The sequence below is a fragment of the Melanaphis sacchari genome, unplaced genomic scaffold (genome assembly GCF_002803265.2).
Source record: "Melanaphis sacchari strain LSU unplaced genomic scaffold, SCAv2.0 Contig23_pilon_pilon, whole genome shotgun sequence".
Classification (NCBI taxonomy): domain Eukaryota; kingdom Metazoa; phylum Arthropoda; class Insecta; order Hemiptera; family Aphididae; genus Melanaphis; species Melanaphis sacchari.
In genome coordinates, this window is record NW_020271114.1 from 3,694,340 (window position 1) to 3,712,177 (window position 17,838).

General features: G+C 25.7%; 1 protein-coding gene across 3 annotated transcripts in view; it reads left to right on the forward strand.

Annotated features, from left to right (window-relative positions):
- LOC112594801 (band 4.1-like protein 4) overlaps window positions 1-17,838 on the forward strand; it is a 148,201-nt gene that overhangs the window by 74,907 nt on the left and 55,456 nt on the right. For all 3 annotated transcript variants that reach the window (XM_025339803.1, XM_025339802.1, XM_025339804.1), the window contains exon 6: window positions 17,363-17,460. In XM_025339803.1, the coding sequence (XP_025195588.1) occupies window positions 17,363-17,460 (98 nt within the window). The remainder of the gene's footprint in view (window positions 1-17,362; window positions 17,461-17,838) is intronic.

Consider the following 17,838-nt stretch of genomic DNA (forward strand, 5'->3'; position numbering starts at 1 on the left):
TAGGAAAACATGTAATCCTCTCAACCTCTCCTCCCCAACACCAACACCTTAAGTTTTAGATCGATTAGACGATCAAAAAAAAAAAACACAATGCAACCTGATATTATATGTTATTGATATAATGTTGGTGAAAATAATTTTCGACGCATAAATTATAATATTTTATTTATCATAGAAACTATACAAGGAAACGAACATTTCAAACCCCGAGGTTTTTTGTATAAAAGATTTTTATCGATTTTTACTCCCAGTAAGTTTATTATATTATTAAACTTCTATAATATTGTAACCAAGACCACGGCAGTTTCTTTTACGTTGTGTACGTTCATTTTTAGCGTACTAACTATGTTATTATGTTTGGACATAATTTTCTTCTTCTTGATGTTTATCCAAATATGATTATAATAGAATAATTAATTAGAGTTATTCGTATAATATATCTACAAGTATATTATTTGTAGAAAACTTGCCGTTTAAAATTTGAAATCGACTTATTTACTTTTATTTAAAAATAAAAAAAAAAAAAAAAACAAAAATAGTATATACTGGCTGTCATACAAAATTCTTATATTCAAATTGCATTCTAAAGTGATGATGTTTTCTTCATTTTGACATGTATTTTATTTTCAAGTACATTGTATTTTCCCCATTCTTTTATTTATTTTTTTTTTTTTGGTTTATTATTCATTTATACAATTTACTTATGTTTTTAGTATTATGTATAGTGTAGTTGATTTATTATTTTATAAGATGATTTAATTTGTAACTACTTTATTTTTTAAGCAGGTTTTTACCTCTATAGAAAACAATAAAACTTTGATTTATTTGATTTTTTTGTTCTATACTTGAATAGAGTTTTAAAACTCAATGAAAAGTTTACATATTACTTTTGATTGAATAAATATAGTTAGTGTACAGGCATATTGAAAAGTCTATATCTACAAAAAATATTGTAAATAAAAATATAAAGAAACAAAAACCTAAACTTCATAGTATTAAGAGTAATAATATAAATCGATTTTTATTAAGTCATCTGAAAGAAATTGCTTTAAAGTATAGGTCATAATATAATATGTAGCATTAAAACAGGAATATCTTAGATTATAATATATTTTAGTTTTGAATTTATTATAAATCATAATAATACAATACAAACAAATCAAATTGATTTAGAATTTTTTTTGAATTGTTTTTTATTTCGCAATAATTTTTTTTTTTTTTTGTACGCAAAAATAAAGTTATTATTGCGGCCATTTAGCTTATTGTCAATGTAATGATTTATGAATCGTAGTACGTTATCCGTATTTAAGTTAGTTATAATAGCTCCTTGGAGTTGAACATTTTTATTTGGTATGTTTTTTGGAAATTTGATGTTCTTACTAAGTTATTTATAATATTTAGTTAAAATAGATTGCTTATATTTTGTACTTATGCGTGTGTTACAATATTTACATGCAATCGATCAACATGCTTGGCTTTTTTATCGTCTTGCATTCATATACTAACTGTGCTTATAGCTGTAGTAAAAACTAATTTATCACACATCTATATAGGCTCGAAGTTAACACTTTTTGGCGCCAAGTTACTCATCTAATAATGTAAGTCACAATGAACAACACTATAATTTTTTCTGTTTATTTTCTTTGAAAGTTTTCAGTTCAATCTAAAATATATAGGTTGTATAATACTAGTATCCACTATGATCCATAATAAGGCGTATCGTATCAACTTATCGAGGGAAAACTAACTTGCGCTCGATTTACAAACGGTAATGAAGATTATATTTGTGTCTAAATATTACTATATGTAGCTGATTGGCTTCTTATTGTATATAAGTTTACATCGTTATTAATTTAAATCATTGTTCATTCTATATGTATATATATATTTCACTTCGGTGGTTATTTCCTGTTTTCGATATCAGTCTTGTATAAATATAATATATATTTGTGATTGTATTATCGTGCAGCTTAATCAATCGGTTTTAGATTTATTTTGAATGCTTAATTATCATCGTATTATAATATATTTTGATCTCGTGAAATTTTCATTACAATTAATATCAAAGGTCTTATATAGTAAGGTGTTATTTAAAACGTTCTCATGAAATATGTTAATTTTATTAATCAACAATTATTGATTAAAAACTTAAGTAGATATTTTATAAGCTATCTATATAAAATTATATTATGTTAATTGAAGGACATTGCGGTTTTAAAATTTTTTACTTTATTAAACTAGTGTTAAGAAATTAATTGGTTTTAGAATGATTTGTTAATAATTAATATATAAAAATGAATCGATTATATACGAAGTGTAGTCAGAATATATCTGAATTATACAAGAAAAATGTAAAAAATGTTTTTGTTTTAATATTATATTTATAGTCTAATATATTGAAAATATTATAATGGCATTGGAAATGATTTATATATTATTCACTTTATTAGCGCTTCTTACGAGTGTTTATTTTAATCGTTTCGTATTTCATCTGATTTTACGCATATTTTACTCGAAGTGCTCATAAGTTTATGAAATATTAGTCAAATGTCGCTACATCATAAAATTATTAGACCTTTGTAGGCGAACAAACTTCTCTCCGACGACGGTCATTTATTATATAAACAGTCTCATATACGAATCGTTAAGCACTAGGTCCAGCCCCACAAAACGTTGTACTTTATATTTACAGTTATTTATTATAGTTTACAAAGTCTTAGAAGTTAGAATAATATATATGTCACATGTTTGACGATATATTACTACAGTGCGATGAAATGATGTGGTATTTTTATTCGGGGTTAATACATATTAACGGTGATTACAATTTTTCAAAGACATTAAATTATCCATAAAAATAATAGATATAAAACACATTTTTAAAGTATTACAGCTAATTATTTTTTGATTTCTTCTACGTATATCTATGAATTTTCACGTGTTATTTTCGAAGACATGATATTTCCGAAAAAAAAACCAAACACGTAGGTACACCTACAATGGCTACATTACTTACACGGTTTTATTTTTGCTGTAGAGTGTAGGTACATAATAGTTCTTTTAACGATGTATTGAAGTTATATATATCATATAGATGGCGATTTGAAATTAGCTACATCTGATGAATTGCCACTGCGTTCACGAGGGTCCAAACAGAGTGAGAATAAAAGAGGGGAAAAAGAAGAGCTTTTGTGCTTGGCTCATTAAACTCGGCCAGGATAGTTCTGTCGTCTCTTTTTATTTCGTTATTATTTTTCTCAGTTCGTTGAACACAAATCACGCACACCGTATGTGGTTGTTTGGTCGGCGAATCCATTACAACACGTAGGTACCTATATACGTGTACCTACACTGCAATCTGGCTCTGCCGTCAAAAAAAGCCCATTCTTGCGTGAGTAGTAGAATACGTGAAAAATATATCTCCAAGTTTTTGATTTCCTTCGAGACGCAAAATAAAAATATATTTTTACCTATATGATATGTACGTATGTGTAGAATATAATGTATATTATATGCCTTTCGATATAATTCAATTTACACGTATTTAGTATAATACTGATACAAAAATAAATGTTTTGTATAAAAAATTAAAATTGGTTTGTGTCGGTCGGTAAATTTTAGATTTATAGTTTGGCATGTCGATCAATATTGGACAAATAATATTTAAATGATTTACTATTTTTTTGTGTTTACGATAATTATACTGTACTTGATCTAGTAAATTTTAAAGATCGGTCTGTTGGGAAATAATGACATTTTATTTTTCTCAATTAAGATTACCGTAAGATGTATGTTTGCTGTTTAATATTAATATAGATCTGTAGCTAACTACAACGAAAAAGTTTAGATTAACTTACGCATTAATTATAATAATTTTATAAATGCTATTATACGCGCATTATTCATATCAATCAATCATTCTTGAACCAACATCATAGACAATAGCGCAGGTCGCCCTTTATGGTCAAATCCTAAACTTTTAATGTATTATTCGAAATAATAAATTGTAATATACTTATTATAATATACTATTAATTATGATTAATAATTAATACTATTTATATTATTCATTCAATGAATATTTAAAACCATGTCAAGTACGATACTATTAAAAACAGATAAATATACTTTAGTTAAAGAATACCTTAATATTCTTCTGTTAGTAATTAAATAGTTTTTTTTTTCAAATAGTATATTATGTATACTATATTGAAATTTTCAACATATTTGAACACGTGTCATGAATAATTATCATTTATTTTTAAAGAAACAGGTTATGGGTAAGATGGTTGTTAATTAGGAAACATATTATTGAAATATATATTTCATTTGGTATCAATTTGTTTATCAGTAAATAAAAAAAAAACTGCCATCGATTACGATCTCGTGAATTAAAATTTAAAATACTGTTAAAATAATATTATAATATTATGTTCTTTTAGGTGTTATATAGTAAATAAAAATAATAGTAAACGTATTTTAATCTTAATATTACGTTTTTCTCTTGATAATTAAGTACATATACAAACAACCAGATCAAATGTTTATTTCGATCCGATTAGCATGTTTAATGTTTATTAGACTCCCACTTCTGTTTCCAAATAAGAGTATTATGAATTAAGTGCCTTATTCATTGTGATTTGTAACTGCAGTCACACACTTTCTGAGACGATAATATACTTACAATATAAACGTCAAGTTATAGAGCGCTATTAAAATAATATTATTTACATTAAGTTTATTCCGGTTGTACACACATCGACTATATACCTACTTAAACGTTTATATTGTTTATATTTTGTCGTAGGTGTGACTACTCGAGTGGTTACATATGCGACCGACATGGCGACATGCTATCACATGCCCTTATTGACTCGGTCCTAAATTGCGAACACACTTAAACCGTGAGAGAGAGTTAGAAACATATTACTAATATAACATAACATTATACGACGAATGTGCGTCATGCGTAGGAATAGTCAAATCGGATAAAAGATTTTCTAAACAAAACAATGATAGTGTTTTAACAAAAAATACTCAGATTAAGCATGCATATTATATATTATAATAATACATGAGTAAGTAAATAAGTATATGGTTTATCTCTTATATATCATAATAACTCACTCATTATCACGGCGGTGACAATAATACGCGTGGAATCTGCGTGATCAACTTTTTCTCTTTTGATATTAATCATTACAAAAAGTGATAAACCAAAAGAAATATAATATTTTACGACACTAATAAAATTTGTTTACCGTCATTTTCATACGTATACGGTGTACACAATAAGCTGTAATAATATTTTAATGTGGTGTATCGAATTTCTAATCATCTAATAATAATATTATCACATTGTGGTGTGCTAAAATGAGGACGATACATAAACAGCGTGACTCGTCGTTTATTTTCAATAGGAAATGAGGTTACCACCGCCGATGGAAACTGAAAGTTTATCGTCAAAAACTTTTGGATAAGGCGACTAGACGATTCGTTGCACAGAGATTAACCTAATTCGGAGAAAACCTATAAGCTCTGTAGCACGAGATACTGCCAGAGCGGTCGATATAAATAATAATCACAATTCACGTATATAATAATAATAGTGCGATATGTAAAAGATAGTGAAAGGTTAAATCGATATTGTACACGCTTAAATAATATTATCTCAACGTGCAATGCACTCGAAAATGTCGTACTTGCTGTCATCTCTATGCTTACCCTTTCCGACAACCCCTTGAACCTTTTTCGCATGAAACGCGTTACTGCAAATGGGTAGGTATCGTCATAACTGAAGGATGACTTGAATGACATGACGGCGTCGTCATACACCATTTTATGCCTATTTTTGTGAAGACGACTACCGGAAACGATGACATTTTTTTGTTTATATAGTAAGAAAAAACGTCTATAATAACATATCTAAATAATCCACTTCCATTTACCAAGTCTATATTAAACGAATTGCCATATACGATTTATACTTATATTGTTATTGCAAAACAATATAGTATACATAGATTATAATTCGTAAGATCTAAATGACTTTCTTTCTTGCTGAACGCATAAGGCGTTCGTTTTCTAAGTTGATGTTCAGATTTTTGAAAAACGGGCAAGTATACTCACAATTTAAATATTAACACCATAACACATTATATAATACTGTCCACTGACAAAATATCATTATTTTTTGTAACTATAACGTACTATATTTTTTTCTGCATTGTTTTTTTATTATAAAAAAAGTTCTAACAGAAAAAAATGAAATCCTGTGAAATTTTTAATCGCTAAGGCTAGATGGTTGTTAGATACGACTTATATAGATTTATATAGTTTCAAATTTAAGTATTCTAAAATTGAATATAGGTATACATAATATATTTATTTTTTTTATGTATAAATGTCGATTGTAAATTTTTTAAACTTTCGTTACTCATTCACTCAGTGAACCTTTAAACGTTTACAAGTAATTGTAAATGTTTAATGGCTCAATTTGATTTGAATAATTAATATTTATATTATCAGTGTATTAAATTAAGAACAATACTAAAATACCATTGTGACAATAAAAATATAGAAAAAGTTGATTTTTATTAAAGTACTAAATACCAGGGAATATTGTTTGAAAACACGAACATAATAATATATGGACAATTAATGACTGACATTAACAGAAATACCATTCGAAAATATAAATAGTTAATATTCATAAATAATCAATTGTCTGAATGAAATTGATGGAATATTAATCTGCCTACTGTATTAATTAGTAATTCATCAAAAAAAAAAAAAAAAAAAAAAAAAAAGAATAGTCTTATTAAATTGTATAAATTTTGTTTTCAAAACAATAAAACTACGTCACTTGCCTGCAAAATCACAAACGTTTACTTTAAAATATTTTAACAGTTAAATTAACTAGTCAATTAAAAATAGATTACCACAATTCATTGTTGATTTGCATAAAATACTAAATTGCTTCATATGTTATTTGAACTTTTTTTTTTTTTTAATCTTCTATGAGATTTACCCAGTAGTGATTTTTTTTAAATTTTGATCATAAAAAAAGATATGTATAATTTCCTCTGAATGATAAGTTAATACAATTAAATTGAAAATGCGGTTGCCTTCTCTGTATATATTTTTTAATTAAATCTTCGTTATCATATTATTTAAAAAAGAAAAGCAGTTTTCGTTTAGATGGTGGAAATATTTAAATGTTTCCATTGAGTTGTGTTCGATAATTACGTAAGTAAGTATAATAAAAATGTAATTATTTTGAAAATTATTTATATTATACACAGTTTTAAAAAAATGTCAGTGTACGAAATTGAATATACAATCAAAAATGCATGAATGCATGAATTTTAATAATTTATATTTATTTTTTTTTTTGTAGTAGTAGTAGTAGTAGTAGTATAACAAAAATGTATACATTCAATAATTTTAAAAATAAAATAATGATAAAATAATTTTGGTATCTTAAATTTGGTTGAATTTTTTCTCGAAAACCATTTAAATTTTACAATATACTATGTTTAATATACAAATATAATACTGAAAAAATTGGAGAACCGTTTGAATTCAACTTTTGATCGAAATACAAGCTGCAAAAACTTACGAAATACATTACTGTTAATACTTCTTTAAAAAGCGTTTTTCAAAGAAAATAAATGCGTCATCATAATACCAAATATGGCGTAAGCTCTTTTAACTCTTGCTTGGGGTTTGTAGAGTACTTATATTGTTATTAATATTATTGAGCTCGAGTATTATAATGCACATATTATATCTTTATTGTATATGCGTATAATATATGCAAACCGTACCTGCAGTAAGCTAATCAATTTATCGTTAAACTAAAAGGATCCAGTTATAATTCATCGAGAATTCAAAACATTACATTTATTATGATAATGTAGGGAATTTATAGGTTTGGAAAATTATTTTAAGGAAAGAGATTCATCTAGTTGATCGACTCGAGAACCTCTAGCTAATACTAATATGTAATAATTTTATTTTTGGAGTATGTTAAGGATAACTTGTGTATAACATATAATATTGTATTATTAATTTTCATTTGTTTACTGGAGTATAGTAGGCATTGTCTTCAAATTGTTTATTATTTTATTTTTCAATGTTTTCTTGGCACACTTCCCATGCGATATATTTATGATTCATGTAATAATGACGTCGGTTGTTCTTTTACGTTTAAAATATTACTGCTGTGTTTTATTCAATGTATTATAATAATATTTTTCTTTGTCAAAAATATAAATTAATTTTCGTATTGTAAACTTTAAATTATTTAAATGATAATAGTTGTGTATTTTTTGTTGTATACAACATTATTACACAAATATGTCTGTGTATGGAAATTACAATATAATTTATAAATAAATTATAGTTTTTAATTTCGTTGTTATAACATTAAATTGGTTATTTTAAACCGAAGCTTTATATTTAAGTATACTTTGATGGTAATATAATTATTACGTAATTATGAATATTAAAATATTATACGTTAGGGCACATTAGTTTCATCAGTGAGTATGTCTATTACGATAACGGTAGATATGCAATCTGGTTTTTCAACATAAATATTAATAATAAAAAATGCGAAATCTGAAGAGTTTTTTATATGTAACAAGTTTCGACTGTTAAAATAACTACGAATTATACTGTTATGGTGTTTTAAGTAACTTCTAAAACGTGATAAACAAATTATGAATTTTTAATTTAAAATAATAAATTATGTGAAATATTTTCAAAAATATTTTTTTAATGCAATGCATTTTATAGATTTTGATTTTACAAATATTTATTGATTGTTGTATTTATTTAATCTATTAGATTATAAATAGGAGCATTTTATTTTACAAAAAAAAAAAACTTAGTATCTACTATATAATTTAAATTTAAGACATTTTTGGAACGTTTGAAAATTAATTAATATTTTAATTATTTATTGAATATTGTATTAGGTATTCTTTGTAATATTTTCTTTACACGTTAAAATGTATTAAATAATGTTTATGTGGATGAAACGAAATTCTGAGTCTCAAAATCGTTATTATTTTACTCTTTCCTCTGAATAAATATAATAAAATGGCTCCTTTTATGTTCCAGGTGTCTGTTGTTATCCTTTTATAAACGTAATACTTATATTTTAGCTTATATAAAACATCATTTGCAATATTAATAATTATTAACAGTTATTTAGTATGCTCTATTTTTTAATATGTATAAAGTTTTTTAATTTTATTTTAAAATTACTTAAATATTTAATTATATTTAATTTGATTTTTTTTTCAAATGAATTAACTTAAAAAAATTAATAATTTATTATAATAGTGTAAATTGAATTTCTATTATGACACATGGTTTATATTTTAATTATATTTTGTTATTGTGTTGATATTATCAAGTATTAGCTGAGGAGGGTAAACTTTCATAAAACAATATTATATATTATGTTGTTCGCAGAAGTGTTGTTTATTAAAATGTCAGTTCAATTATGAATTATTATTTATAATAAGTATGGAATAATGAAAGATCTCAATCTTATTTATTTTAATAAAATAAGATATTGAATTGATGCTCTTAGAATTGAATGATTAATGGTATTTTCTTTAAGTGATTTTAAAAGATTTTTCCTGATCCAATTTAAACTTAGAAGGTAAAATTTAATTTCCATATTTTATATTAGTATGAAAATTATTTAATTATTTATGAAATTCGATGATTATTTTGATAACTTTACATTTTTTGAAAAAGTATTTTAATATTTATTTAGTCATATATTATAGTTACAATTGTTGTGTTGACTAAAAATATTTTTGAATCGATAATTTTTTTTTATCATTACGCCTACTGAAACAATGTAAAAGAATAAATAATGAAAACGAGTTATAAATTAAAAAAAATAAGATTAGGCTTCTGAAATACACTTAGTGTTTCTATAATTAATTGATTTTTTATAATAAAACGCTACACATTTTCTTAAATAATTTATAAATTTAATATTGAACTCGATTTAGCGAAAAGTTAATAACAATTTTGCCAGAGGAAAATTAGCCATCACCGCCAATTTAACAAGCAATAATCGTTCGCGCGTTTGTTGGCCAATATATATAAAGTTGCATGTATATCGAGCATATAGTGAATCTAATGAAATCTTCCCCTTCACATTTTATATATATATATATATATATAATACTGTGTTAAAGTCGTTCGACAGACGCCCTGAGCCATATCTGTTACAATAATATGTAGTGATAACTGTACAAATACGGTTAATGGAACTTGCTGTAGTAGCAGTTTATAGTTAAGTTTGTCGGTTATATGTATCATAGGGACACAAAGAAAACACACAGAATTTAAACTAACATGTTTTTAAATAATAAATTTAATTGTATAAGTACCGATGACTGTAAGTAAAACGTCTTAGAAAAAACTTTGGAAGAAGATTATTTTAAAGATTAATACAATTTTTTTTCGAAAAGTATCAGTGCTTATAGAAATATTTTTGTTGCACAATTTAAACAAAATTTCATAAAAGTTTTGAAAACAAATATGTTTTTTTTCCATTTTATATCATTATAATTTGTTTTCTGTTCTGCGGACATTTGTATTAAATATACAGAATATAGATACTATCGGTTCCATTTCATTCCAATAATTTTTATTTTTTATTTTTTATTCTGACTTTTTCCAATGAAATATTTCCTAAAACGTTATTGATTTTTGATCAAACAATAGTGTACTAATGAGTAATTATTAAAGTATCAGCTTAGATATTATTTAAAAATACATAGTAGCACGGATGATATTTGTCCTGTGTTCGATAAAATAACCATCCTGTAAAATAATATACACATGGTATAATAACTGTTGCGGTAGTTTTTAGCCTATGCACACACATAATATAATATAGATGCGCAAACTCATTGCGTGTACCTACCCATAATAATGTATATTTATACCTCTTACGTGCCGGAAATGAATGAAATCACCGCATTAATGGACTTTCTTGGTCGGACTGCGCGAAAACACTCGCCGTGGGACACGCCACCTTGTAATTTAGTGACAAATACACGACGGCTATGATTGATTCACCATTTCCTATTTTACACGCGTTTTTATTTCTTCATTTTATAACGCCACTATACGAAGTCGCGCACGAACGTCGTGTATAATGTACATTTTTGAGGGCGAGAAAAATGTCACCTCTATGTCGATTAAAGTGTCGGCGGAAACCCCTTTCACTGAACGCAGGTATATTTAAAAATTATATCATGTTGTACCTACATAATATTATATACTTACCGCGTGTAGCATGTGCGTGTGTGTGTTTGTATTCTTGCGTATTGCATAAGCTCATTGCGGCACTTATATTCTTCGCCAACGTTCGTGATTATTATTAAACTAGAGCACAATGATAATATAATAATAATACGTACCTACATATACCTAAACGTGGTCGCGCTGAATAGTCGTTATGTGAACCTACGATTCTTATATCAAACGAAATGTTAGAGGACGTGTAATCGGACAGGAGAGATTAATTTAGTCATTAATTGTATGTGTGTGTATGTGTATACGATTATAATAGCCGCCGAGTTGAATATATATACGATAAAATGACAAAATCGTGATCAAATAATAAATTTATAATGCGTTTACGAGTTTTATTTTTCTCTCACATAAACGAGATTATCACTCGAAATCGTTCAATTAATTATATATCATTGTATTCAATTTGTGTAGTACATGTGTACAATTACCAGTGAAATGCAATTACGCATATTTTTTTTAGAATTTTCATAATGTGAATGTTTATTTTGAAAGTAAAATATATATATATACATAAATATATTCAACTGTACATTGTTTGCACAAAATCTGCTTTTGTGATTGTCGTTTATAAGTTGATTTGAATCCCTGCAGATAACCACCGTTTATTTTTTCGACTGACGAATGATACGGAAGACGTTATGGTATAGTGAGTTGGTTTTATTATTATCATCTACACCATCATTGTCGTGACCACATCATTTTATCACTCCTCTATTACCTCTGATTTTTCCTAACAGTGCATTTATGAAGCTGCACTTGATTCCCTTCGGCTACAATAAATTTCTACACAAAGGATTAATCGAGCACAGTACCATCTTCGCATTGTCTTTATGTAAATAATAAGTTTTTATGTTCAAAAGACAAGGATATAACGAAAAATACATTTATAATATAGTTGCAATGCGTTAAATATTTTTGCCGTTTATATTAGAATATATGAATAAAAAAAAAAAAAAAATTAAAATTTGTAGAATAAACTTGATAATTTAAATTCAATGCTCTTCTAGAATATATTATTTTTACTCTCATTTAACAAAAACGCTTTGATATCATAATATACCTAATATAAAATTATATTATATACCTTCATTATAAAATAATTCTAATACTAAATCATGAAACGAGTTTTGCATTCCAATTACTACAAGCAAATTAATGATACAACTACTTTTAGCAATATTGTATAATTATCGTTAATAACCAATGACTTTTATGCACCATGAAAAACATATTATACAGTACTATCGAAAATATCATTTGAATCACTTAAATATTATTAAAAATGTTTATATCAAGTATATAAAATAATACCTATAGTATGGAAGTATAATAAATAATTATTATTGTCTGTCACATAGGTAATGATAATATTTTCAAAATGTAACTCAAAAAATATTTTATTTAACAAGTATGTAAGGAAAAATATTTAGCTTACTACACAATTTATGATAAAATTCAATAAATATAGGTATATACAATTTTATTTTTGTTGAATTGTTGTATATACTAGTACATTATGCATGTTGTATATAATAACAATAAGTTATAAAAAAAACAAAAACAACAACAATTTATACAACAAAAATAAAAAGAAACTTTATATACTTTGTGAATAAAGTTACAGACATACATTTATTGTAAAATAAATATTAGTAAAATATAATTTAATAGGAGACAACCGTATTTAAATGTTATATAAAGTTTATTAGACCGACCTCAATAATAAAACAATAATAATAGTATTTAATTATAAATGTTATACTAAAAAAATTGTATACAATTTTATTAATAATATCATTATAATAATAAATAGTTTTTGGATATTACTTAGGTTTTAAAATATACTTATAAACACGATTGCTTTAAATTATTATATTGTAGTTGAATTATTGTAATTTAATACATTTTTTTATATAATTTTAAAGAACTTTTTTATTCTATTGTGTTGAGTCTTTCACTTCATACTATCAAACATTTTGTTATTTAGACTTAGGTAATTCATCAGGAAAATTCATATTTTTACAATCTCCTCGACTAATATTATTCCTAATGATCATTATTTAAGGCACAATAGTTTTATTTTATTTATTTTATCTTTGCATTATATACTGTTAATATTCTATATTTTTAGATATGGATAAAAATAAAATTAAGGGACTTATAAATCAATTTTATTTTTTAAACATAATGTTTCTAACGGTACCCAAGTTTTTTTTTCTATCATCACTTGGTTATAACTTGTGTATATTTGTACGATATATATATTATATATGATATGAAAAAGCACACAACGTTACTACATAAATTAACGAACAACGAGAATAGGGCTTTTTTTTGTAATTAAAATAGTAGGCATACTTATATTTCGTATAATATTGATATTGTAGCATATAATAACGACAAAATTACGATGGAACTTATACTATATATGTATTTTTATTAATTTGACAATATATTATATTGCGTGTTGTTCTTAATTAAAACAGCACAGGTGGTGACATTCGCATTGGTTTTAAAGAAATTTGTTAGGCCAAATAAAAACAGAGAAATTAAAACCTTTATGTTCGTAGTAATAATGATGATGATAGATGATAATAATAATAATAATAACAAATAAAATAACTTCGGTCATTACTCAAAAAAACACCATATAAATTTGTAATATGATAAAATAATACATAATATTATAAACTTCTTTAATAGTTGCGTCGATTGTAATTTAGATACTTATTAGGAGTAAAATATATATTACTTACATATAGCGCCCACAGCGGTGTGCTGTTAAACGTTTTAAATTAAAATTTTTTTTTTTTGAATAAATACCAAACGCACATATTATCATAAGTGTATATTATTATTATTATATTATATTTAGTATAATCAGTTCGATAATATGCATTTAGTTCGTCATATAATAAATGTAAATAGAAAACGTTTCAAAGGAAACTTTTATCAGTTGGTACTACTTATAAACGACTATTGCATTTATCTACATAGCAAAACTATCTCCGTTTATGTTAGTTTTGATTTTAATCAGTTTTTTTCGATTTGTAACAGGCAAAACTAGAAATTCATTTTATAATGTATATAGTGACGAGTTTTAAAATTAAATATTTGAAATGTATATGTTTTGCATATTTTGTCAATTTTAGAAAAGAGTATATGTTTGTAAGCATATTTTTCTAATGTTTCTAAGAAAAAATTAATATTTTTATGTTTTTAATAATTTATATTTATTTTAGAATACAACATTAAACATATCTTTTATAACTACTATTTAGGTACTGATAACTAGATTTTTATTTTCAGTTTCAATTTATTTAATTAAATAATTTTTAATAAAAAAAGTATACTAACAAAACAAAAATATTAATAAATAATAATATACACTATTATGTATTTTCAAAAATTATTATTTTAAATATTTTTTGAATTTTAATAAAAATGTTGTTTATTATTTATTATTTTTTTTTTTTTTTTGGTTGCATATTATATCATAAATATATTTGTGTACATTATTTTGTCTAGTTTAGGTTCTATAGTTTCCGAGTCTCAATTCTAAAAATATCACGTTTTACCTGACCGGCGCTACTACTCAAGGTAGAAATGTCCGTGTTCTGTTTACTGTAGTAACATTTAGTTTTAAACGTGTCGTGCAGTTAATCGATAAGGTGTGTGTGTGAACTTGTGAAATTCGGTAGCGTGGGATTTTTGGGCCTTCCGTTCTGCGTCCGCGTAAAAATCGCCCTCGACAATATATGTATATATAAAAAAAAAAAAATGAAAAAAATAAAACAAAACACATCCACTCATTATAAATTATTATTATGCCCTAAAACTAATAGAATCAAATAATCGAGTTCGCGCCGTGTGGAGAGACCGGTAATTTGTTTTTTCCCAGACGATTGCACGCGTCATACCCCGTTCATTATAATAATGTATTTTAAATACACGTATGATATAGATATAAATGCCCGTGATGGATTTTCAATATAATGCGTCCGATACACGCGTGTGTGTTCGTCGCGGATGGTAATTATTACAGTTTATTTGCCGTACAACACGACATCGATCTCCGGTTATAATAACCGAGTCGTGCGGCATTGCCCTTAGCACTCTGTATCGCACGAACGCTGCCGCCCGTTTGAGTATGTATTCTTATGTACCTAATGTAACTATATCATAGTATTAAGTATAAGATACCGAATTTATGTGTGTAGAACATATACTATTATTATTATTATTATTATTATTATATTATTGTTAAATGAGCTGCGCGCATGTGAAATCTGATGGTAAAATAAATAATTATACACGTATTGGCGTCGAAAATGTTGTCCGCGTGGTCGGAATCGCGTCTATTATAATATTATGCATGTGCAATAATATTTTAATGTCGAATTATACAGGGTGATTCGCAAAGCATACAAAATGCTTACCTATATTTTTCCTTTAATAATGTACTTAAGTCAAAATTCAATTGATTAGTTTCTGAGTCGTTAAAATTTATAAGTGTATGCTAATGATTATAGTAATTCAAAAATGATTTTATGAAAATATAAAACATACATGATATTAGTCATTAGATCTAGTATATTTTATTATATTCATATTATTTTACTTATAAATGTTGATGAATTAAAATTAATTACTAAAATTCTCATATAAACATAGCCTACATTGTACAGATCTTCCATGCACATGGACTTAAATTATTCTTAGTAAGTATGTACAAAGTTAAAGTCAACTTACTCAAAAACTACTCTTTGAATTTTGATTTTGATACTTCAAAGCTATCAGAAACATTATTTGTTAAGCAATTTATAGTAGAAAAGGAAAGAATAGTTCTCATTAAAAAAAAAATTATAAGTTTTTATCTCAAAAACAGGCCACTTTTTAAATAATATCAACATTTTTAATAATTTTAAAATTATAGTCTAAGTATATTTAATAATTCCAAAAATAAAATTTTGATTAGCTTTTTTTCTGACGAAAAAGGAGTGAACATTAAACATACTTGGTGAATCATTATGTGTGTAATGTGTGTATCCCGAAAATGTGACGTTTGTTGTACTTAAATTCAATGTTAACAATTTGATGTATAATTTCTTGAGCGTATCATGTGTAATGATTAATTCATGTTATTAAAATATGTACGTAATCTGCTCAATTACATAAAACGAAAAATTCGTAATACTACTAACTAATAATTAAAATAGTAAAAAATAAAAATAAATATAATACACGTTACAGAATATGCAGCCACGTGCGTTAGTCAATTATTACTTTTTTTGTACGGTCGAAGTTAATAATCGAGAAAATTCCTAATTATTAGGTATGATGATAATTTGATCACGAAAATCACGCGTGTTTCATAATATAATTATTGTATTTTATGATCTATATAAACCAAGAAGTTAAATTTGTTAAATTTTGAATAGATATAAATTATAATATTCTATGCGAGTCGTAAGTAGGAGGCGTGCTAGATTAACATGCTATAAAAATTGCAGTGGTCAGTGAGTGTGTATTATATAAGTCTTATATTTTACTGCTGAAATCATTATACTTTAATGTGAGGGATACGAATACTGTGAAATACTCTCTTGTATATTGACTCTGTTAAGCATGTAGTGTATATTATGCAATATACCTATACAAAATAATATATAGTATTGTACAGATTCTTATTATGTCAAACATGGACATACTGAATTTTGTGCTCTATCAAACTAAATTTAAATTCCCTTAAAACTCGATATTTCAATTTTGTTTTTTATTCCTTTTAAGATTTTATTTAACACGGTTAGATTAAGTTGTATAGTATTGTTTCATAATATTAAAATATGTATGAATTAAGAACGCGATGTGTGACAGCACAGCGTGGCGACGTTTGATAGCACATTGCGTTCTCTGTGTTGTTATTTCCTCTTACATCGATAAAGACATATACTTAATACTGTATATAACAATACATTTAGTTATTCCAAAAATCGTGTTGCAGGTATCAGTTTTTCTTGCAGCTCAAACAGGACATATTGCAAGGACGTGTACCCGTCACCCAAGAGCTGATGGCCGAGCTAGGAGCGTATGTCGTGCAATGTAAGTACACATTAATATCATACAATGATAGAGATAGAATATATATACAATATGTAAATTTATTTCATATGTAAGCTTAAAAGTTGATTGATATTGACAAATATACGCATGATCGGCAAATAACACAAGGTTCTAGGGTTTCTTTCGAAGGCGTAAACGATCCTGTAATAGTTCATACCGCGATATTAATGAAACGATTTTTTCTTTCGCCTGCAGGTTTTCGGTTTTCCGTTTTACCGTTAGACGCGTGTATAAAGATACAAGGATAGTTAGTTATTTTGCGATTTCTGTTATTACAGTTTTTTATTGTTCGTAATTCATCCGAGTAAAATCAAAAAGATACGCAAAAACCGAAATTAAAAATAAGGAAAATACTAT